The following is a 23,521-nucleotide window of genomic DNA, read 5'->3' on the forward strand; positions in this document are numbered from 1 at the left end:
GGGGCAAGTGTTCAATCCCTGGTCGGGGAACGGAGATCCCACATGCCACGCAGCACAGCCAAAAGAAAAAAAAAAAAAACACTATAAGAAAAACTTGTAAGTATTAAAAAAGCCCTACTAGCATGTTAATAGGCTTTTGTCTTTGAGTGGCAAAAATTTGAATTTTTTTCTTTCCGTTTACCCTCCTATAGTTTCCAAATACTATATAATGAATGCTACTATTACACATTACTTAATTATACAATATTATTGTAATATTAACTTTAGTATGTTGATTGTTTCTAATTTAGAATTATAAGTTTTTATATTTTAATTCTAACTTTTTATATTAAAAAAATTTCCATTCAAGTGTATAGCAGCTGAAATCCTGTCACCCTGTCTTGTCATAGTGGGCCTTCATTTCTAACTTCATTCATTTGGTGGTTCCCTTTGATCAGAGACTGCTTGCTTCCAGGTTGTTTAGTGGTTAGAGTAGGTTACCTGATTTTTGTCTCTTAGGCTTTAAGACTTGGCTGTATATAGCTAGCCTCAGGATGGATTCCTCTGAGTTAATACTCAATAGTTTAGGTTTTTATGACTGAAACTTCCTGTACAGGACGGTATCTGTGCCCCCATTGTTTTGTTTTTGTTACTGAATAATGGAAAATTTTGGTGTGGTTTGTTTTTTTTACAAAAACATAAGGGACTATAGGAAAGTGCTTTATTTTCTTTGTTGTCCAGGAGATGACAGTGCTTTCAGTTTCCAACATTGCACATTTCATTCACTGAGCAAATACTTGTGGAGTGTCTGTGTGTCAGGCACCACTCTCAGAAGTGCAGAAACAACAGTAAGACAGACAAAAACTGCACTCAGAGCTTACACTCCTGAATCAGGAGGACTTTTGTTTTAGCAGTAGCCCGCCAACATGTACAATTACATCATTCAGTTAACCAGGTAATCTTGTCTAGGTCAGCGTATCTTATATCAAATGTTATATTTTAAAAATGTGAAGTTCTTTGGGATGTGCATGTGTTCATGGCACAAACTGTGATGTTCACTGTGCCTGCTGAATCATGAGAATGTAGACAGAGTTGTCCGGGTGAATGTCAGCCACTTCTGCCGATATGCAGCACCACCATCATCTCTTTCTCAAAAATCATTGCAGGTTGCCATTTACGTTTGTCACTAAGGAAGTAGCTGAAGCCACGTGTAATTGCCTTCTTGCCCAGGCGGAGCAGGCAGACAAGAAGGGAAAATCAAAGGCAGCTGCTGAACGGATGATACTTGAGGAATTTGGGCGATGCTTAATGAGCGTCATCAACTCTGCAGGAAAAGCAAAAAGTGACCCTTGTGCCATGAATTGCTAACTCTTGCACAGAAAACTGCTAAATGGAACTGTACAGAAAATTGAAGGTGCAGGGACACTTGATTTTTCTGGAAATAGCTTGACAATTATTGTATTGTTAATTCAGTCCTCGAGACCTGAAATTACATTGACGGAGAAGAAATTTTAAATGAGGAAATTAGTACATTTTAAATCTTAAATCTGCTTATGCCCCTTCTAAATTGAATTTTTCTTCATTGTGTTATATAGATTTTTAATTTGCTTGGGTTTCTTAAGAACTAGATGTTCTATCCTTTTGATTCTATTGACAAAGAACATTTATAAATTACTATTATATAATTTATAATGTATGGTGTTGTATGGCTTTATTCCAGTACAAAAAGCCAGAGTGGTACTGGTGTTACCCAGTCATTCTTTGGTACTAGCAGATAGAATGTCTGTATAAACAAATTCTTATGAAACATATTCAAATGACATTTTATGTTTAGAAAAGCACTATCTTTTTAAGAAAAATCAACTTTTTAGGGTGAATCCTGGAATAATATCCTGTTGTCAACTTTGGGAATTGTCAGAAGGGGAAATAATTTGTAGGCACACTTTTAAAATAAAAAAGTTATTTTGCTTTTTTAAAAAACATGAAAGTGTTACGGGACAGAAAATAATTCTCAAAAGATGGACAATTTGTTTCTACAATAAGGAGTGACTAAGAAAGGTTCTGAGATGTTTCCATTTTCTTTCAGAGAGGCGGTATGTATTTGAAATAATAAATTGTCAGTGATTAAGGGGTACTATTAAAATGAATGGTGCATATGAATAGAAGCAAACATATTATGTAGTGATAAAGTAGAACCTTACATAATTATCAGGTATGAAATTTGACTTGGATGGAGAAATAAAGGGTATTGAAGCTCTAAGAGATGAATTTAGAGGAGGATTTTTCATCTATACATACAGTTCTCTTTATAGACTTTTGAACTAAGAGGTTTCAAACCAATGTATGGCTCTTACTTGATTTACTGAAAGGGGCCTCCTAACAAAGCTTTCAGAATTATAGTGGGGTTTCTTTTTATAAGGGAAGCTTAATATGGCATTATTTTTAGCCAGTGATTTGGTAAGCCTACAGTATGAGTGTTTTCATATAATTACTAAAATAACATAAATCATTTTCAATAATTCAGAATTCAGAAGCTTTATGAATTTAAGAGCCCATTATAATAGGACTCTGGATTTTATGAGAAAAAATCATGTTGGAATTCAGGCATTTTGTTTGGTACCTTAATCCTCAGTAATTAGTAGTATATGATTATTACATTTCCTACAAGGAATCTATAGTTGTATGTATTAAGTGTGTATATATGTTCATATGAACATGCAAGATATAGGCAATAGAAACTAAGTAATCCAAAAGAAGATTCCGTTATTAAGTATCTTCCTTTTGAAATTTGGATTTATAAAGTCATAGTGCAGTAACTTTAAATGTAGATAGTGTAGACATTCTTAGCACCTCACTCTAGTATGTTTAATTAAAATTTGTATAAATGTAAATTAGTGTAAGAGGATAAAGTAATATCTAATCAAGTTATTTTTCAAAAGATTACCTTTTTGGTCTACACCTAAACTGTGTTCATTTTGTACATATTCTGTGTTTAATTCTAATTGCACCTTTGTGATGTGTATTTATATACAGTGTGCATAAAATGTTTGTGAAATTTGGATTACAATTGTAGATTATGTATGATGGCATTGCTTGAGAATGTTTTGCTTGTAAAAATTTGAAGGTGCAATCAAATGCTACTAGTTTTTCTGATTTTCAAGAAGCTATCTAAAGTATTAAGCCTTTTCCTTCCTGTGTAGTACTTACTAAACAACTTTTTGTATTTAGGCATTTGCATCAAATTGCTGAACAAGATTAATATCCACATTAATTCAACAATTTTAAAAGACTATTTGGGGAGGGTTGGGTATATAATTTTTTAGCTCTATTTACATCCCAAAGTAGAAAGATAAAATTTATATTTACTAGAGCTATTCAAAGAATACACTTTTCTATATTGTAAAAACAGGAACAGCAAAGTAAATCATACAGAAAATAAACATTTATACTATTCTGTAAAAAGAAGGTTTTGCATTTTTTTCTTTAATACCACTTTTAACTATTGAACATGCAATAAACCTTTAAAAATATCTCATATGAAATAAACTTGACATTACTTCTGAAGGCACACAACTGAAAAATAAACCTATCATTTTGCTCAATTATGAACATAAATTGTGAAATGAGAATATCTTCTTATTTCCACTGTTCTTTTAAGTAGAAACTCAACCTACTCTCGTTCCTCTTCATGTTTGATGTTCTTATGGGGAGCACCTTAATTTCCTTTTCTCAAGAACTGTAGGTCTTACCTCTGGACTGTGTGGGAAAACAGAAACTTAATGTTGCAGGTAATAAAACAAGTGACGTTGGGCGACAGACAACTGCTTTAGCTTCCTCATTTTTTTGATATGGACAACTGACATTTTCTCAGTCTTATGTAAAATGTGAATAAAAATACCTTTAGAAAAGTTTTCTATATTTACTGTTTTATAACACAAATAACTAAGATGATGAATACTTGTTAATGTAAATGCAGCTTCAAACCAGGACCTCCAGCCCTGTGATCATATTGCATCCTTAAGTATTAATATTTTATATAGGAATTCTGGAGCAGCAGCTCAAAGGAGAGGGAAGTGAATCAGCTAAGAAGCCTTTATTACTGTAGTTACTTTTCATTATGGTAATACTTAGGAATTTTTTTTTTCCTTGTTAGGGCTTCTCTAATGCCCATTTTTTCCTGTATCTATAGACCAAATGTGAACTTTCTATAATCCAAGTAACTTTATAAAATACTGAGTTATAAAGGCTTTGATTAAAACTTTATTTTAAAATTGTTTTATAAAAGCATTTAAGGCATTTTTGGTTTTTTCAAAAACAAAAAGTATATTCAGGGTGATGTTTATTATAAGGCCACAGACTTTAATTTAACTGTAATTTAGTGAAACAGTGACAAATTTTATTTTCTTGGGCTTCAAAATCATTGTCGACGGTGACTGCAGCCATGAATTTAAAAGACGCTTGCTCCTTGTAAGAAAAGCTATGACAAACCTAGACAGCGCATTCGAAAGCAGAGACATCACTTTGCCAACAAAGGTCCGTATGGTCAAAGCTGTGGTTTTTCCAGTGGTCATGTACAGGTGTGAGAGCTGGACCACAAAGGCTGAGCGCCTAAAAAGTGATATTTTCGAACTGTGGTGCCAGAGAAAACTCTTGAGAGTCCTTTGGACAGCAAGGAAATCAAACCAGTCAATCCCAAAGGAAATCAACCCTGAATACTCATTGGAAGGACTGAAGTTGAAGCTCCAGTACTTTGGCCCCCTGGTGCAAAGAGTCAACTCATTAGAAAAGACCTTGTTGCTGGGAAAGATCAAAGGCAGGAGAAGGGGATGACAGGACAAGATGGTTGGATGGCATCGCCGACTCAATGGACCTGAATTTGAACAAGCTCCAGGAGATGGTGAAGGACAGGGAAGCCTGGCGTGCTGCAGTCCATGGGTTGGACACGACTTAGCGACTGAACAACAACAAAAATCTGACAGTAAATAGAGTACATCATGAACAGGTTGGGTTTACCCCAGAAATAAAAGACTGACCCAACATTCAAAGAAATCAACGTAGTTCAGCATACAAAAGAAAAACAATCATCTCAAAAATTGCAGAAAACAGCCTTTTGACTATACCAACTACTACTACATTTAAAAGGGTGAATACTATGGTATGTAAATTAGATCTCAAAAATTCCCCCCCAGAAACGTACAGAAAAATCATCTGAGAAAATTCCAACACCCATTTATGGTTTAAACAAAATCTTCAGCAATTTAGGAATAGAAAGGATCTTCAACCAAAAAGCTTTTTGGTACATCACAAGAATGGTGAGGACTGTGTTTCTCCCTAAGATTGGGAACAAAACAATTCCTGTTCCGTGTTGTATCTGAGGTCACTGTACAATAAGATTTTCTTTTCTTTTTACAAAACGGCCATAGATTGGGAATGAATAAATATGACAGTGTCTATTTGTGGATGGTGTGATGTGATTGCCTATATAAGGAAAGTCAAAGGATCTTAATAAAAAGGTACTAGGACTAACAAGTGCATTTAGCAATATTAGTATGCAAAAGTATATTTCTACATAGTAGCAATGAACATTTAGAAACTGAAATTCTGAAATTATCATTTATAGCAGCACCACAAAACATGAAACACAACGTAGCAAAAAGAAGTACAAGATCTGTATGTGAAACAAAAACACTGATTACAAAAATTGAAGATCTTTTATATATATATATAATTTTCATGGTTTGGAAGTCAATATTAAGATATCATTTCTCCTCAGCCTATAGATTCAACATAACTCCAGTCAGAGTCCCATAAGGAATTTTTGTAAAAACAAGCTGATTATAAAATTTACATGGAAAGGTACAACTAGAATAGCCAAACATTTTTTATAAAAGAACAAAGTTGGAAGACTCCTGCCCGACTTCAAGAATTATATAAGGCTAATCAAGGTAATGTGGTGTTGATGAAAGACCCATGGATCAAGGCAACAGAATACAGAGCCCAGAAATAGATTCGTATTTATGTGGTCAATTTTTGACAAGGGATCAAAGGTAGTTTACTGGAAAAGAATAGTCCTTTTAACAAATGGTGCTGGGATACCATCAGTATGTAAAAATATGAACTTCTACCACACACGAAAGTCAACTGAAAATGGGTCATAACCTAAATGCAAAACCTAAAACTGGAAAATATCTACAAGAAAACATGGGAAGAAAAGTCTGACTGGTTTAGACAAAGATTTCTCAGATAAGAAAGTAAAAAGTATAATCCCTAGAAAAATCAATAAATTAGGCTTACTAAAATTAATGTCTGTTCTTCAAAACATACTAAAAAAGTAAAAGCCACATCATAAACTTTAAAAATTGTGAACCACTCACTATGTTGTACACTTGCAGCTTACACTGTACATCAGCTTTACCTCAGTAAAATTTTAAAAGCCATAGACTGGGAGAAGATATTTGCAAGATATATCTAATAATGTACTTTATCCAGAGTATTTAACTAACTGTTTTTATTTCTTAACTTTTCAGTAAGAAAATAATCAACCTTCTTTAAAATAGAGGCAAAAGACTTGAACAGTCATTTCACCTAAGACGACAGTGACTGGCAAATAAGCCTATGAAAACATGTTCAGCATCATTAGTCATTAGAAAAAGAAATGAAAGCCACAATGAAATATCATGGCACACCCATTAGAATGGCTAATTCAAAACAGAACCCTGACAATACCAAGTGTTGGGGAGGAAGTAGAGGAACTAGAACTTTTCATATATTTCTGGTTAATGTACTGCATGGAACATCACAGCAAAAGATAGTTTGTTACAATGTGAAACATATACCAGTTGACCCACGGTATGAATACGGCACATTTTTTATGTATCCATCAGTTGGACATTTGGACTTTTTAACTTTTTAGCTATTTTAATGTTCTGAAATTTGTACATTTCTCTTGGGTATATGCCCCTTGGTAGAACTGCTGGGTCATTTGGCAATTCTGTGTTTAACTAAACTTCTGAAGAACTGCTAGGCTGTTTTCCAAAGGGTGTGCATTCCTACCAACAGTGTATGAGGGTTCTAGTTTCTCCACATTCTTGCCAACGCCTGTTATGTGTCTTTTTTTATTACAGCCATCCTAGTGGCTGTGAAGTGATATCTCATTGTGGTTTTGATTAGCATTTCCCAAAAGGCTAATGATGTTGAGCACATATTCATGTATATCTCCTTTGAAGAATAACTTTGTATTCTTTACCCATTTAAAAAATTGGGTTGTTATCCTTTATTATTGAGTTCTTTGTATACTCAGATACAAGTCCTTTACCAGACACATGATTTGGAAAATGTTTCTATGGCTTGTCTTGTACTTTCTTGATGGGTGTGCTTTAAAGCACAAAGTTTTCAGTTTTGATGAAATTTTTGCTTGTACTTTTGGTGTCCTATCTAAGAAGCTATTGCTGAATCCAAGTCTCCACTATTTTATTCTAAGTTGTTTTACCTCTTACATTTGTGTCTTTGTTCCCTTTAGAGTTAACATATATCCAGTTATATATCCAGTTATTCCAGCACTATTTGTTGAAAGTAGGAAGGATACATTTCTGAATATTTGTTTTCTCTGAAGACGAGAAAGAACAAGGGTGCTGAGTAGAAACTGTAAGCTATTAATTACCCTAATCAAGTGTGAACAGAAAGTTCACTGTGAAGCGTATCATATCAAGTAAGTCTGACATGAGACTTGGAACACTGCACTAAGGCAAGACAATTAACTGTGCTAATGGCAGTGATGGAAAGATTCTTGTCTTCAGGGTTTGTCCAGTTTATACTCAGCACTTAAATAAATGCAAAACACTATTTTAATAAATTACACAGGACATGGGTCAGATGTAACAGCAGAGAACCTAAGACACTACAGACATGAACCTAATTTTAAGTAAAAATAAGTACAAAACTTGAATTTATATAAGCAATAAGTTAAAGGTGGTGACATAAACAGGCTTCCTTTAAATAAGATTTATCCTGGTGCACCTAAACTCATTCTACTGCAAACAAAACAAAACCAACAGTATTCAGACTTCTTAGTAATATCTCCTTATAAAATGCAATACAGGACAGTTCTGGTTACAGTTCAAAACAAGCCTTTGTTTGAGGTAGACCCAGCATAAATATATCAAAATATACTATTTATGGGAAATTTCAGTTTTAATAAAACTGAAGTTTTACCTGTCCTTAATCTTTTACAACTTTGTCTTCATATTAACTGTACTCTATGAACATTAACTTAATGACAATGAGATATTTTACATACACAGGTGAATAATGTGTTCATTTTTTTTTCCCCATTAAAATACCCCCATTTTTGAAAGTACATACAACTATATGTTTTTCTATTTTACCTTTTCAGATCTGGATATGACAGAACGGAGAAAATTGTTCTTAGTATGTTTCCATCTTCAGATTATTTAAGCTTCTCCCAAATTTCTGAAAAATCTCATTATGTGGTTAAGACAAACTTTTTCATACTCTACCAACTGACCATTTTTTCCCCAATTTGTTTATCATATGATATGAAACACCATTATGCCAAACTGAAAACGTTTCATTATTATCCTCTTCAGAAGAAGTTGAAATAAAGGCTTCTTTTCATTCTCTGATGAGCACTGTGCTCCTCCAGTAGGAGTCAAGTGTCCACTCTTATTAAAGGTAGTAGTGTGAAGTCCAGACAAATGGGCTGTGAAAATTACATCACCTGCATACTCCCCAGACAACATTTTCGAGCTTGGTTGTAGCACAAGGAGTGTCCATTTCATGGCTCATGTGTTTACCTTCTGCCTAATAGTTTAATTATTTCTATTTAAAGGTACCCCAGCAAAAGGATTTTTGTAGTGTTTGGTATTTAACTTGGCCTAATTTTCATGTGTAAGTAAACTATATTCACAGTTTGATAGGTATTCTGTTAACAGTCTTTTTTTTTTTTTTTTAAGTGTTATTCTTAAGAGTTGTAGACCAAATCTCTTTCTGGGAATGTAGTCTTTATAAAAGGAGTCAATGTTTTAGAGACTCCTTTGTCATTATTCTCACTTTTTAAAAATTTTATTGGAGGATAATTGTTTTACAATATTGTGCTCGTTTCTGCCATTCTCACTTGTTTTTAAAGTATGTCCAGTTGAATTACTCAGTTGGATAGTGGTAAATTCAAACACAGCACCCATTGGCTAGTCTATTCTTACTGACTTCCCGCTTTCTACATTTTAGGTAACTCTGAAATGCTTGTAAGCCCTACCAAATTCCATGCAGATTTGATAACGTACATAATAGAAATTCCTAAGACATAAACACAAACTTGTCCACTGTGCAGAATTTGTAAAATATTGTCAGTTGAATTTTAAAATAAATGTTGACCAATTATTTTTAATAAAAATGTTAATATATTTTAGGTCCTTCATTTGAATAGTTATCTATTGTTCCTTAGCAAATGCCTGCATTTATTGGTATTTGCAAAACTTGAACATCTGTAATTCTGTGAAGATGACCAGTGTTTCCTTGACAAAGTTTTCAGCTCAATTCTTTCTGAGTGGTGTTTTAAGGAGTACTGAGTTATATCTTTAGCTCTGATCTTTAAGAAACAGATTATGATATCCTTTAGCAACTTTACAAAGTGATTGATGGCACATACTTCTCCATCAAAGAGATGCTCATCTAACTCTACAAAAAGATAAATATGCCCAGAAAGCTCATATAATATTTTCTGTTGAAGGTAAAATTCCCTCTGTTTGGGAAGCAGTGGTTCATGAACTGTCGGCTTTGAATGGGTTCTCACAACTCGCTCACAAGTATTTATGACTCGGCACAAACTTTCAGAAGGGAAATGCACACCATTCTCCTTTTTAACACATAACAGGGATCCAATTTTAGAGGCTTTGAGATCCGATGCATACAACGCACTGAGGCAGTCCTCACATGTTAAAAGAGCTGATAACTTATTGGCAATATAACCAGCGTAGGAGGTGAGATTTCGCCTACGAACTGACAGATCTAGTAATGCCTCACTTAGCAAACAGTCAGACCAGTCTGGGCAAATATCCTCTTTGTAAAAAAGACTCTCTATAACGCTGACACCATACTCACGCTGAACTGTGCCGAGGGCCAGGTCTGTCCTTCGAGCAATTGAAATGTCAAGGCTGCTTACTTCACTTAGAAAGACCTCATCTTGTAATCTGTGTCTGGTCTCCAAGTTATGGTAAGCTTTCTGGAATGCCATGCAGGTGGGGTTAGAAGTGGTTACTGATACCTGTCTGAGCATCTTTAGAAATAATTCCAGATGATCCTGACTGAATTTGTACATCAGGAGATAGGGGAAAGGCATGACTTTGGGGAAAACATAATTTTGGTAGAGCCATTTTAAGCTCTCAGCATTAAGCAAAAATCCCAGGAATCCCAGTTTTCGCTTACCTTTAAGGATTTGATTATTGCCAGTGTCAGATAATGTAACAAAAATAGTCTTGGCTTCAGTTAACACATGGTTGATTTTATTAAAAGTTTCAGGTAATAGAGGTCCTTTAAATCCCTTTCCATAAAAGTTCCTACTATTAAGAATGTCAAACAGATTGTTAATTAAGCGTAAGAAGTGGATGGTACCAACACAGTTCTGAAAAGGAGGCAGGCCCAGTGATAGCAAACATTCTAATGCCCTGACCACACTCTCACTGAAGACCTGGCTGGCACAATTCGTTTTCAGTATGTGGTTCTTCAGATTTGCAAGTCTTCTTGGGATTCTCTCCATATGTGATAATTCCTGTTCCTCTAGTGCTGCTAACTCCACAAGGTGCTGCCAATGTGCTGTGCCGTTGATAAACTGAATGCTTTGGAAATTCTGAAATGCATTTCTTATTAATTTAAGCAAGTGGCAAGAATCAAAGAAGTAGGCAATCTGTTGGCTGGATGATGAAGGATGCTGAAATGTACACTTCATGTTGTCTCCGTCAAGATGTATCCCCAGTGCCCTTGCCATCTGAACACTGTGAGCTGAGGCATCAGATGTGACAGCCAGCACTGTGATCCCTATGTCACTTAGCTTGCCAATCGTCAGACGAAGCAGCTGAGCTTGCAAATATCCAGAGGCCCTGTTTACAAAAAAATAACCGAGAAGTGTGCTCCAGTGACCAGAAATACCCACTGCCATGAGCAGAACAGTTTCTGAGGCGAGTGGCATTTCGTCAGCATCAAGGGTGCCAAGACCGAAGTCCATAAACCCTTGCAAATGGTGACTGTTGGGGTCCCACTGAAGCTGCTGCGTGAGAGACAGACCTTTTATCATCAGTGAACAAGACTGATATCGCTGGTCTCCATTCTCTACTTTTTGCTGAAGAAAAGAAAAAACGTTGCTGTTGAAACCTGGACCAGGTTTGCATTTGGACAGCCATCTAGAAAATGTAAAAGATGAAAAATATAAAACACAGAAGAAGAGGGACTTTCCTGGTGGTCCAGTGGCTAAGACTCCCCGCTCCTAGTGTAGGGGGCCTGGGTTCGATCCCTGATCAGGGAACTGATCCCACGTGCTGCAGCTAAGACCTGGTGCAGCCAAATAAATATTTTTTTAAAAACCACTAATGAAGGCATTAAACAAGGGGAAATGCCTTAAATGGTTCTAAAGTAGCCTCAACTCCCTACTGAAATAAATTCAAGTAGCCAAATTGTACCCACACTTTCAAACATATGTTCCTGTTGTTACCTCAAACATATGTTCCTGTTGTTACCATAAAACAGTAAAATAATAGAGAAACTTGAGTGTGTGCACTCAGTTAGGTGCTCAGTCATGTCCAACTCTTTGCAACCCGATGGACAGAGACCTCTGTCTACGAAATTTTCCAGGCAAGAATAATGGAGTGGGTTGCCATTTCCTCCTCCAGGGGATTTTCCCAACCCAGGGATCGAACCAGCATCTGTTGCATCTCCTTCATTGGCAGGTGGATTCTTTACCACTGTGCCACCTGGGAAGCCCCAGTAGAGAAACTTAAACAGAACAGCATTCTTTAAGACACATACCACAAAATAATTGTAAACTTCTTATTCACTTAAAAGAAGTGTACAAATCAATTACCTGGTTTGTTCTAATTGAGGTGTTTATCATTTAGATCATAAACCAGCCTTACCTGTATATTCACTGAAATGAGAAGACTGTAGAGGGGAAGAAAACTTGAGAAACCGCGTGCCTCGACCTCACTTTACCAATGGGGAGATTGCGAGGCCGCTGCTGTGCTGTGCTGTGCCTAGCTGCTCGGTTGTGTCCGACTCTCTGCAACCCCATGAACTGTGGCCCGCCAGGCGCCTCTGTCCATGGGGATTCTCCAGGCAAGAATACTGAAATGGGTTGCCATGCCCTCCTCCAGGAGATCTACCCAACCCAGGGACTGAACCCAGAGGGAAAGGGTAAGATGCCTGGCCCATGCTGTGCTGCTGGTCATGCACAAACAGGAAACAGCTTTCCTGAGACCCTCGTTCAGTGCTTTCCTGACTGCTCTTTACAGGCAAATTATGCCCTTTGGGACAATTAAGTGCCTGCTAGCTCCCAATAAAAGTACATATACTGTGATATTTATCTTAGGAGTTTGGTTTTTTTAAATTATCTTGGGCTGCACTGGGTCTTCGTTGCCGCCCGAGGACTTTCTCCAGTTGCAGAGTGGGGCTACTCCTTGATGCGGTGCACGGGCTTCTCACTGCGGTGGCTTCGCTTGTTGCAGAGCACCGGCTCTGGGTGCGTATGTGCTCAGTGGTCGCAGGACACGGGCTTAGTCACCCTGCAGCATGTGGGATCTTCCCGGACCAGGGATCGGATCCATGTCCCCTGCACTAGCAGGGAGATTCTTAACCACTGGACCGCCAGGGAAGTCTAGGAGTTCTGTTACAGTTTCCTTGACCTTCCCAGGCTGCTGATAATTCTCTCCTATTATCAGTACTTCATCAGTTCTAATTTACTCTAAATTGCTACAGATCAGGAAAGGAAGTAGTCAAGTTTAATAATTGTCAGTTTACTTTTATAACTCTCAAATGACTTTTTTTAGGTTGAATTTTTGATTTGGGGGCTATATTCTAGGTTGCCAAGATTACTTACTAGACTAGCCGATCTCTATTTAATTAAAATTTTAAAGTATGTTTCCATATATTTCAGGACAGGGCTTTCCAAATATTTTGCTGCAATCTGAAAGCGTTAGTTGCTCAGTCATGTGTGACTCTTTGTGACCCCATGGACTGTAGCCCGCCAGACTCCTCTGTCCATGGACTTCTCCAGGCAAGAATACTGGGGTGGGTAGCCATTCCCTTCTCCAAGGGATCTTCCCGACCCAGGGATCAAACCCAGGTCTCCTACACTGCAGGTAGATTGCTGCAACCCAGAATTTTCATAAACAGAATTTACCCTTATTATATGCCATATCCTTACTATATGTATGTGTGCATATAAATGCATATATAAAATTTAATGTGAATTATGACACAATTGATTTTAAGATGCACTAATAGATTTGAAAAACAATTATAGGATGTAAAAGACATACTGTAACTATTTAGGAGGCAAAAATATTAATTGGTTGTTTATATTTTAAAATAGGGCAAAATAACACAATGAGAAAACATACAGTAGCTCTCGACCAGAGTGCTACAACTCACTGGTATGGTGAAAAACCCTTTTCAAGCATGTCACCAAATTTTAAATCAAATAAAATTTATTCTTTTGCATTATGATTCTCAAATGAACTCTAAAGATGCTAACTGTGTTACACATACACTAAGTATATAATGAAACTCTCTAATACTTCTAAGTAAGAGTTCTAGCTTAAACAGGTTAAAAAAGTTGATGTTCTGGTGAGCTTGCCTTTTAAATGGAAATCTGAATGATACCTTAATGTCCACAACTACTAGACTGAAGCTTATCAGGCAGAAAAACAAGTGAACTTCTTCATTTTCTTTAAGTTTTTATAACTTAAGAGTAGAAATACCCAAACCAGGTTTTTACAGTTGTAGGGAAGCAACTGATTTCTCTCTCACACCAACTTTTCCCCTGACTCAAAGTGAAAAAAAATTTTTTTTCTGGTCATATAAAGTGACACTTTCATTTTTTTTTAAATAAATGAAACAATACAGAAAAGTACAAAATGGAAAGTAAAAGAAAAAAAATCACTCTTAATAGGTGAACTTTTTAAAACTAACAGACTCACAGACATAGAAGACAAAAGTATGGATCCCAAAAGCAAAAAGCCAGAAGGGATAAATTAGGAATCTGGGATTAACATATACACACCACTCTGTATCAAACAGATACACAACAAAGGCCTACTGTACAGCAGAAAGAACCACGTTCAAAACCTTGCCATAACTGATAATGGAAAAGACTCTGAAAAAGAATATATATATACAAATAACTAAATCACTTTGCTCTACGCCTGAAGCAAGACAACACTGTTCACTGTAAATCAACTATGTGTGCTAAGCTGCTTCAGTTGTGTCCGACTCTGTGCGACCCCATGGACTGCAGCCCGCCAGGCTTCTCTGTCCATTGGCTTCTCCAGGCAAGAGTACTGGAGTGGGTTGCCATGCCCTCCTCCAAGGGATCTTCCCAAATCAACTACACTTCAATATAAATAAATAAATTTTTAAAAATCACTTAATATTTTAAAGACATTCTTCCAGATCTTTTTCCTTACATCTGTTCACAATCCTAAATGCCCATCCAGGCATTCTTTCATTCCATAAATATTTATCGAGCGACCACTGTGTTCCAGGCACCCTGTCAGGGCAGGAGCTGTAACACAGAACCAGATGCAGACCTCATACTTGAGCAGCTCAGTCGCATGAGGCAGACAGTGTCTGAAGTACTCAGATTCAGTTCCACATTGTGTGTGCAAGAGGGCACCTCGGCCACAACCGGAGGAGAGCAGGCAGGGCTTCAGAAAGGATGTGTCATCTGATCTGAGTCTGAAGGGTGAGGGCTAACATCCAGGACTAACAGGGAGAATGGGCATATCAGGCATATGGAGGAGTAAGTCTCCAAGGTCAGAATCAGCAAGAAATGCCTTATAGAAGGAACATGGACTCTAAGAGGGCAGGGAAGGAAGCAGGAGATGAGCCGCAGAGCCCAGCAGAGCCACGTTTCATGACAGAGGCTCCGGGAGCCACAGGAAGGAGTAGTCTACAGTCTCCAGGTAATGGAAGACCCAGGCAGCAGGAATGTGACTGGTGTGAATTGCATTGTGTGCCTTGAAAAAGATGTATCGTCAAGCCGACCCCCAGCTCCTCAGAGTGTGCTCTTATTTGGAGGTGGGGATCTTTACTCATCAAGTTAAAATGAGGTTGTTAAGGCACACCCTAATTCAACATGACCGTGTCCTCATAAGAAGAGGAAATGTGGACACAGAAACACACCTGGATAATGGAAGACAATGTGGAGCAACACAGGGAGAAGACCACCATCTATCAGCCAAGGAAAGAGGCCTGGAACAGACCCTCACCTCACAACCCCCAGAAGGAACTAACCCTGCCAGCCCCTTGATTTTGGACCTCTAGCTTCCAGAAGTGTGAGGCAATACACTGCTGCCATTTGAATCAAATAAATAAAAATAAAGGGACCTGTAAAACCAATGATTTTAAGTAACAGTGAATAGTGAGTATTAAATTTATAAGGCATCACAGTCACTGTGGTTTTTTGCTTCCCACTAAGAGAAAATAATAGTGGAGGACAGGGAAGCCTGGTGTGCTGCAGTCCATGGGGTCGCAAAGTCAGACATGATTTAGCGACTGAACAACAACAAGAGAAAATAAATAGATCTATGTATTTTGATCACGGATCCTAAAAAATTCTTTTTCATAATCTGTTCTCTGGACAACTGCACTGGCATCAGTGATCTGTGCCTCAAACCGATGGTATCAGTCTAGAAAATCTTCTAAACTAATCACATATTAAAACTACTGAAGTATATGAGAAATTCCACTATTTCAAGATTCAAATTTTACCACCCAGAGGGTCTCTACCATCTGAAAGATGAAAAAAAAAAAAAAAAAAAAATTGTCAGCTTACATGTCCTCATTTTGCTGATCAAATATCAAGATTGTGATGCTAAAAGTTTTTAAAAAGAGAAAGTGGATGAAAGGAAGAGTATGAATACAAACAGTGTTAGTGGATAAACTGCAAGAAAGAACAGTATGTTTTTTTTTTACATCGAAAAGGTAACTCACTTACGTTCTGAGGATGGAAGAATGAGGCAGCTTAAGAATCTTTCTTACATAATCATAGACTTTGCTACCGCACAAGTAGAGTGTACATGCAAACTGCTTCATTTCTGCGGAGTACTCAGCTGTTTCTCTCCAGTTATACAACTCCCACTTAAAATCTGTCAAGAGTAAATTTATTCCTTGTGATGAAAAATGTGTACAGTAACATTTTCAGACACAGATCATAGTATTTGGATATAAAAATGTGCTAGGCACCAAAATTCAAATATAACCACCTTTTAACTGAGTAGGTTCAGAGGTTACTATCCAGTCTTAGAGACTATCAAATTTATCTTGTTCATTGTGCATCATTTCACTGAAAGAGGGATGAAAAAGGTTCCAACTTAAGTTATTATGTTCTACTATTCATTAGCAGCCTATGTGGATATTTTTGGAGGAACAGGGTAGAAAATGAAATAAGTGAGTAAAATTAAATCTCTGGATTATGAGGACATTCATTTGTTTTAGTTTGTTCCTTGGTTACCATTTATCTGAGAGTAAAAATTAGACATAAGAAACATTTTAAGGGATATGGTATATGGCATTAATCAGAATGAACAGACAAATCTCTCCTACCATTGAGAAAAAAAAATTCTCTGTTCCTGGTGAGAACCCCTATTTATAACCTATATCCCCCACCTGGAAAAACACATAAAATATGCTCCTCCACTGGAGGTATCTACTCCTTTTGACATGCTTCTTCTTCTTCTTCTTTTTTTTTTTTTTACCAGAATTCAAGTCCAAAAGTCCCTACTCCTTACATCAAAGAGTATGTTGGCAATTCTTATGTTACCCCTCTTCAAATATCCTGGTTCACGAAGAAGACTAGGTAGTCTTTCAATGGACATACATATACTCTATAGAGTATTTCAGAATTAACTTTGGAGACTTACACAATTTTCAGACTCAAAGAGATTTTGCAAATTATGTAGTTCAATTCATTGCAAAAAAGGCTTTAGTGATAAATTATGTAGCAGTTAAAACTGCTTACAAAGAATCTGCAGTGACAAGAGTGTGACTATAAAAAGGGAAAAGTACAATATATGGTATAAACTATATGATCTCATTTCTGGGTTGTAGGATTATGTGTTAGTTTTATCATTTATACATTTCTTTGCTTTTCCTATAATAAACATAGACAACTATAACAAGATTTTGGTGATTATTTTTCATTTTTCTTATTTACGCTAGAGACCCTCCGGCTAAAGGCATATTTTCATAGGCAATACAAAATAAAAATGTAATGATATTTCATTAAAATTAGGAGCTGTGCAGTAAGTATTACAGGTCACTGGGGAACATACCAGAAAATTGTGCTCGTAGCAGACATTCTGTTTCCTCTGTAAGTAGCTTCTCTTCTATAAGCGCATCAATTAGTCGTAAGCCTTTTCTCTTCTTGATCATCCTGTAGTTTTTCGCAGAAGCAAGTCTTTTTTTGGACACTTGTAGCATCTGCTGCACCTCAGCTAGTTTCTCTGCTCCTATTGTCAGAGGTCTCTTTAAACTGTAGTTATGGTCTTCAGTAGCAACCTCTTGAGAATTATCAGGAAGTGGCTCTTTTAGGATTTTCTGTCTTGCTTTACCTTTAAGGTGTACACCTTGGAGAACCTAGGACACAAATGGAAAATGAGGTTTATTTTAGAAATTATCACACAATGATTATCTATTAAAATAGCAGTGAATACAAAGCACTCACCTGGCTGCCGTGGAGAGTTAGTTATGAAAGAAAAGGTAATAATCTCTGATTTTTAAAAATGTATAGTCTCCAGGACAAGGTACACAAGTTTTTTGGGGGTGGGATCTATACAGAAGTGGTAGCATAATGCTGAGTCTCTGAAATGACTGAAGTAACTAGTGAAAGGTGGTGATAATTTGGGAAGGTTTTGAGTTGTTCTTTGAAAGAGTAATAACATGGTTAATGAAGGGGACTGGGAAGTTATTTGTGCAGAAAGGAAGGCATAGGACAGAGCATGGGCCTTGGAAGTAAGACTCCTGGCTCCCTCACTTAAAGCTGTAACTTAACCTCTATAATCCCTCAACTTTTCATGTATAAAATGTGGATAACAATACAGAGTTGACTTGAGGCTACAATAAGCTAATTTACATAAATTGCTTAGTGCACTGCCTGGACCATGTGGGTCTCAATAAATTATAACTATTACTGATTTTAAACAAAATCATAAAAGCAAGGCAATTTATCATATATGTAGTGGGTAAGTATTTGTAGTTCCAAAAGAGAATTCAGAGCAGTTAGAGATGCACAAATTAATTAATAAAAAGCTCTTGGAACTTATGAGTTTGGATGTGACACCAAGTATATTCTTCTGAAAGAGGGAATGAGATAAAACAACACTGAAAGGAGATTCCAATGAATAAGAGGATGGCTAGGGCAGTCCCAGGATAGAATAGTTGGGTGACTATATGAAGACTGCAGACAGTGACTGAGTCATATATGGAGTGAGTGCATGACTAAGGGGTAAAAGGATAACATAAAAACAATCAAAAGAAACATAAAACTGTAACACCAATACTGGTGACTGACTCACAGAAAATCTTCTATTTTCTGTATACTTCCTTCCATATCAATGCTAATGATTAGGTACATTTCTAGCCAAAATCAATAACATTTTGGGGGAGAGCCAAAAAAGGGGTAGATAATTTCAAATTATTGGGTTGGCCAAAGAGTTCATTCTTTTTTGTAAGATGGCTCTAACAAAAAAGAGCCAGTTGAAGTTGATAGCAATCAAATCAAGACATTGAGAATGATTACCATTACACCATATGGAAGAGGGCAAACATACTCAAGACATCCAAATCAAGCACTGGAAATCATCTGCACCAACCTGGTAATGTTCATCACTTTGATGTATGGGTTCCACATAAGTTAAGTGAAAAAACCTTGACCATATTTCCACATGTGACAATTCTCTACTGCAATGTAACGAAAACATTCCATTTTTAAGACAAATTGGGATGGGCAATGAAAAGTGGATACTAGACAATAATGTGGAATGGAAGAGATTGTGAGGCAAATGAAATGTACCACCACCAACCACAAAGGCCAGACTTTATCCAAAGAAAGTGATATAGTATGGTGGGATTGGAAAGGGGTCCTCTATTATGAGCTCCTTCTAGAAAACCAAGTGATTAACCCCAATAAGACCAACTGAAAGCAGCTCTCAATGAAAAGCGTCCAGAATTACTCAATAAAAAACACATAATCTTCCATCAGGCTGATGCAAGACTGTGTGTTTCTTTAATGACCAGGCAAAGTCTGTTACGGCTTTGTTGGGAAGTTCTGATGCAACTGCTGTATTCACCAGACACTGCACCTTCAGATTTCCAATTATTTCAGTTTTTACAAAATTATCTTAACAGAAAAAAACTTAATTCCCTGGAATATTGTGAAAGACACTTGTAGCAGTTCTTTGCTCAAAAACATAGAGAGTTTTGGGAAGAGAGAATTATGAAATTGCCTGAAAAATGGCAGAAGGTAATGGAACAGAATAGTAAATACGTTGTTCAAAGAAGTTCTTGGTGAAAATGAAAAATGTGTCTTTTATTTTCACTTAGAAACCAACGGAACTTTTTGGCCAGCTCAATATTATGAAAACTGTCTCATATTGAAACAAAACCCTGAATTCTAAGGCTATTTTAACATTTACTAGTTGATTTTTGCAATCACTTCAGAAACCTTTATGTATTTCTAGACATGATTTGCATATATACACCTTCCAAAGCAGAATTATTAATATTAATACATATGTATTTTTAAATATTACATAATATTACATATATATTAAAAAAAATAAAAGTATTGTATTATTGGATTTACTTTTTAAGGCCTAGGTTTTTGGTTTTGCTTTTATCTCTGTAAATCCTAGCTATAACGTTAGCAGTCTCGATTTTAAGTTCTATAAATTGAATTTTGTTTACACCTAGATTTAAGTACCTTGTATAGAGAAACAGAAGGCACAGCTCCTTTTTTCAGCTTTCTTCTTATGCCATATGACTCAAAGTCACTTTCTTGAAAATGTTTGGAACATAGCATAGCACCTGGTCCTGGGATCCAAATCTTTTTGCTTCTCGGGTCCATACGATTAACAGCCCTGATCCATTTTGAGCGCTGTATGGTATCAGTTGGAAATCTACAGCAATCATATTAAAGTTCCATTAACAAGAAAACCTCATAGTAATACTACAGTATTATTTATTACACAAACCCATTTATTATTTAATTGCTTTTATGTAAACATTTAGTCCAGCTAAAGTTTAACTCACTTGATCTGATTTCAAAGTTCTTTGACTGTTTAAATCCAAAAGCTCAGTATCTAAGTGATCCCATCTGTTTCAACTTGTATGTGGACAATTCTCACATTTAATATCCTGCACATTCTATCTGCACAGCCTAGAGTTAACAGAATCTGCTCAAATTTAACATGTGTCTCTTTCCTGTGGCAATTTTAAACTATATCCACAGATTCTTTGGTATGCCTCCTTTCAAGGGGTGAAGCCTAATTCCCCTCCCCTTGAGTGTGGGCTGGAGTTTGTGACTTGCTTCTAAAGAATATTAAAAAGGTAGAGGTGATATGGGCTGTAGATCAGAAAAAAATAGTGAGGATTTGTCTTTCTTGCTCTATTGAATGGTTTTTCTTTGGGGGAAGTTATGTGCCATGTCATAAGCAGCCCCGTGGTGAGTCCACTTGGTTAGAAACTTGAGTTCTCCAGTCAAAGGCCACATGAGCCTTTTTGAAAGGATATCCTTTGGCCTCAATCAAGGCTTCAAGTGACTGCAGTCATGGCTAACATTTTGATTGCAATCTTATGAGACTCCCAGTCACACATAGTTAATCCACTCCACAATTCCTGACCCTCAGAAATTTGGTGAGAAAACAGATGCTTCTGATGAATTTTGAGGAAATTCATTACTAAACAGTAGAAAACAAGTAGAAAAATCCGCTGGATCACAGAAAAAGCAAGAGAATTCCAGAAAACATCTACTTCTGCTTCACTGACTATGCTAAAGCCTTTGACTGTGTGGATCACAACAAACTGGAAAATTCTTAAGAGATGGGACTATCAGATCACCTAACCTGTCTCCTGAGAAACCTGTATGCAGGTCAAGAAGCAACAGTTAGAACTGGACAAGAAACAAAAGTCTGGTTCAAAATTGGGAAAGGATCACGTCAAGTATGTATACTGTCACTCTGCTTATTTAACTTATATGTAGAGTACACCATGTGAAATGGTGAACTGGATGAACCACAAGCTGGAATCAAGAATGCCAGGAGAAATATCAACTACCTTAGATATGCAGATGGTACCACCCCAATGGGAGAAAGTGAAGAGGAACGAAAGAGCCTCTTGATGAGGGTAAAAGAGGACAGTGAAAAAGCTGGCTTAAAACTCAACATTTAAAAAATGAAGATCATTTAAAAAAAAAAAAACGAGGATCATGGCATCCAGTTTTATCACAACAAGGGAAACAGGCTGGGGAAAAAATAGAAACAGTGACAGATTTTATTTTCTTGGGCTCCAAAATCACTGCAGATGGTGACTACTGCCATGAAATTAAAAGACGCTTGCTCTTTGGAAGAAAAGCTATGACAAACCTAGACAGTGTATTAAAAAGACATCACTTCGCTGACAGAAGTCCACAGCTATGGTTTTTCTGGTAGCCATGTGTGGATGTGAGTGTTGGACCATGACGAAGGCTGAATGCTAAAGAATTGATACTTTTGAACTGTGGTGTTGGAGAAGACTCTTGAGAGTCCCTTGGACTGCAAGGAGATCCAACCAGTCCGTCCCAAAGGAAATCAGCCCTGAACATTCATTGGAAGGACTGATGCTGAAACTGAAACTCCAATACTCTGGTCACCTGATGCAAAGAGCTGACTCACTGGAAAAGACCCTGATGCTGGGAAAGACTGAAGGCGGGAGGAAAAGGGGACAACAGAGGGTGAGATGGTTGGACAGTATCATCGACTCTATTGACATGAGTGTGAAGAAACTCCGGGAGATGGTGAAGGATAGGGAATCCTGGCATGCTGCAGTCCATGGGGTTGCAAAAAGTTGGGACACGACGTAGTGACTGAACAACAAAAGAAAACAAAGTACATTTCCTACACTCAGTTTTTCTATTTTGTTTTGAAAGGACAACTTTTTCCTAGACTTGAACATAAAAACTACCTTCCATTTTTCTACTTGTCAATCCCAGCCAAATTATTATATTCAGAAATGAGTGATGGGGAAAAACTCAAGAGACTAATGTAATGAAAATCACAGAACTGCTCTTCCTGCACCCTCTTCTTTATCTTGGAGACAGATCGACAGGTATGATTCTTAAATACTTCAATTCATGCTTTAAAGCATATAGTTGCAAGGAATTGAAACTGGTAAAAAAGGTTTCATTTTCTCAGCTAATCTTGTTAGGGAAATGATATGTCAAAATGGTAAAACATAATTCTGAGATACTCTGTCAATCACCTTGAGAAACAACACTTGAGTTAGAAAACCTGCATTTAAGCCTCAATTCCCTTTTATCAGCCATGTGGTATTAGATACATCTATCAATCTATCAGCTTCCTCCAGGGGTGCAGGTATATGACACAGATGTGTTCAAAAGCACTCTGTAAATGGAAAGGTACCATCTAAAGTTTGTTCTTTGTTAGGAACAACTAATGCCACTTTGGGGACTTTTTATCTTATTGTTCCAGGAAAATGATGCTACACAATCATGAGAGAATGTACAGGGAATTATTTTCCAATAAAGAAAGGCACATCTCTCGCTCTTCTCTGGGCTTTCTTAACAATGGTACGTGTTTGTGAGGCAACATTTCCAGATTGAGTGTAGTCTCTTAACAAGTAAGGGACTAGCAAAAGTTTGCTGGTCTACCAAGTTACATTACTAGCCTGATTCTCTGATGCAAAGCTTCCCAACTGGCACACCTGGAGCTCTTGAAGTAGTTACATTAAGCTAGTTCCAAACAGCTTTGTAGGTTTGGAGGTTTCTGATGTGTAAGATGACATGGAAAAGGCTGGTAAATACTGTAGTCTAACCAGCATGATTGAGTTCTAGACAAAAATAAATTGGTTTAACAATTGATAATACTTTTAAAGCATTCACCTTATCTTTTGTATGTTTTAAAAACATTTTTAGTTTTAAAAACAAAACAGAAAAAAGCTCTGTAGGACAGGTTTTTATCCTCTCACAGAAGATAAAACCAAGACTAGAGCAGCCAAGTTTAGCCATCAGTAAATAGTCAGTTAAAATTGGAATTCAGGAACTTCC

At 36.8% G+C, this 23,521-nt stretch overlaps 2 protein-coding genes across 16 annotated transcripts in view; one reads left to right on the forward strand and one right to left on the reverse strand.

Annotated features, from left to right (window-relative positions):
• The window catches only part of LIN54 (lin-54 DREAM MuvB core complex component), a 63,556-nt gene extending 58,120 nt beyond the window's left edge, over positions 1-5,436 (forward strand). For 10 of the 12 annotated variants that reach the window (XM_020892855.2, XM_020892858.2, XM_070458236.1 and 7 more), the window contains one exon: positions 1,146-5,436. In XM_020892855.2, the coding sequence (XP_020748514.2) occupies positions 1,146-1,347 (202 nt within the window). In that variant the 3' untranslated portion in view covers positions 1,348-5,436. The other 2 variants (XM_070458237.1, XM_070458239.1) reach the window with 2 other exon arrangements.
• THAP9 (THAP domain containing 9) overlaps positions 4,313-23,521 on the reverse strand; it is a 23,736-nt gene continuing 4,527 nt past the window's right edge. For 3 of the 4 annotated variants that reach the window (XM_020892848.2, XM_020892846.2, XM_070458234.1), the window contains exons 2-5: positions 20,183-20,378; positions 17,535-17,838; positions 16,199-16,349; positions 4,313-11,390 (exon numbers count right to left, since the gene is read on the reverse strand). In XM_020892848.2, coding sequence (XP_020748507.1) covers positions 9,422-11,390; positions 16,199-16,349; positions 17,535-17,838; positions 20,183-20,326 — 2,568 coding nt within the window. In that variant the 5' untranslated portion in view covers positions 20,327-20,378 and the 3' untranslated portion in view covers positions 4,313-9,421. The remainder of the gene's footprint in view (positions 11,391-16,198; positions 16,350-17,534; positions 17,839-20,182; positions 20,379-23,521) is intronic. The other variant, XM_070458235.1, reaches the window with a different exon arrangement.

Source organism: Odocoileus virginianus, chromosome 29, assembly GCF_023699985.2.
Source record: "Odocoileus virginianus isolate 20LAN1187 ecotype Illinois chromosome 29, Ovbor_1.2, whole genome shotgun sequence".
Lineage (NCBI taxonomy): Eukaryota > Metazoa > Chordata > Mammalia > Artiodactyla > Cervidae > Odocoileus > Odocoileus virginianus.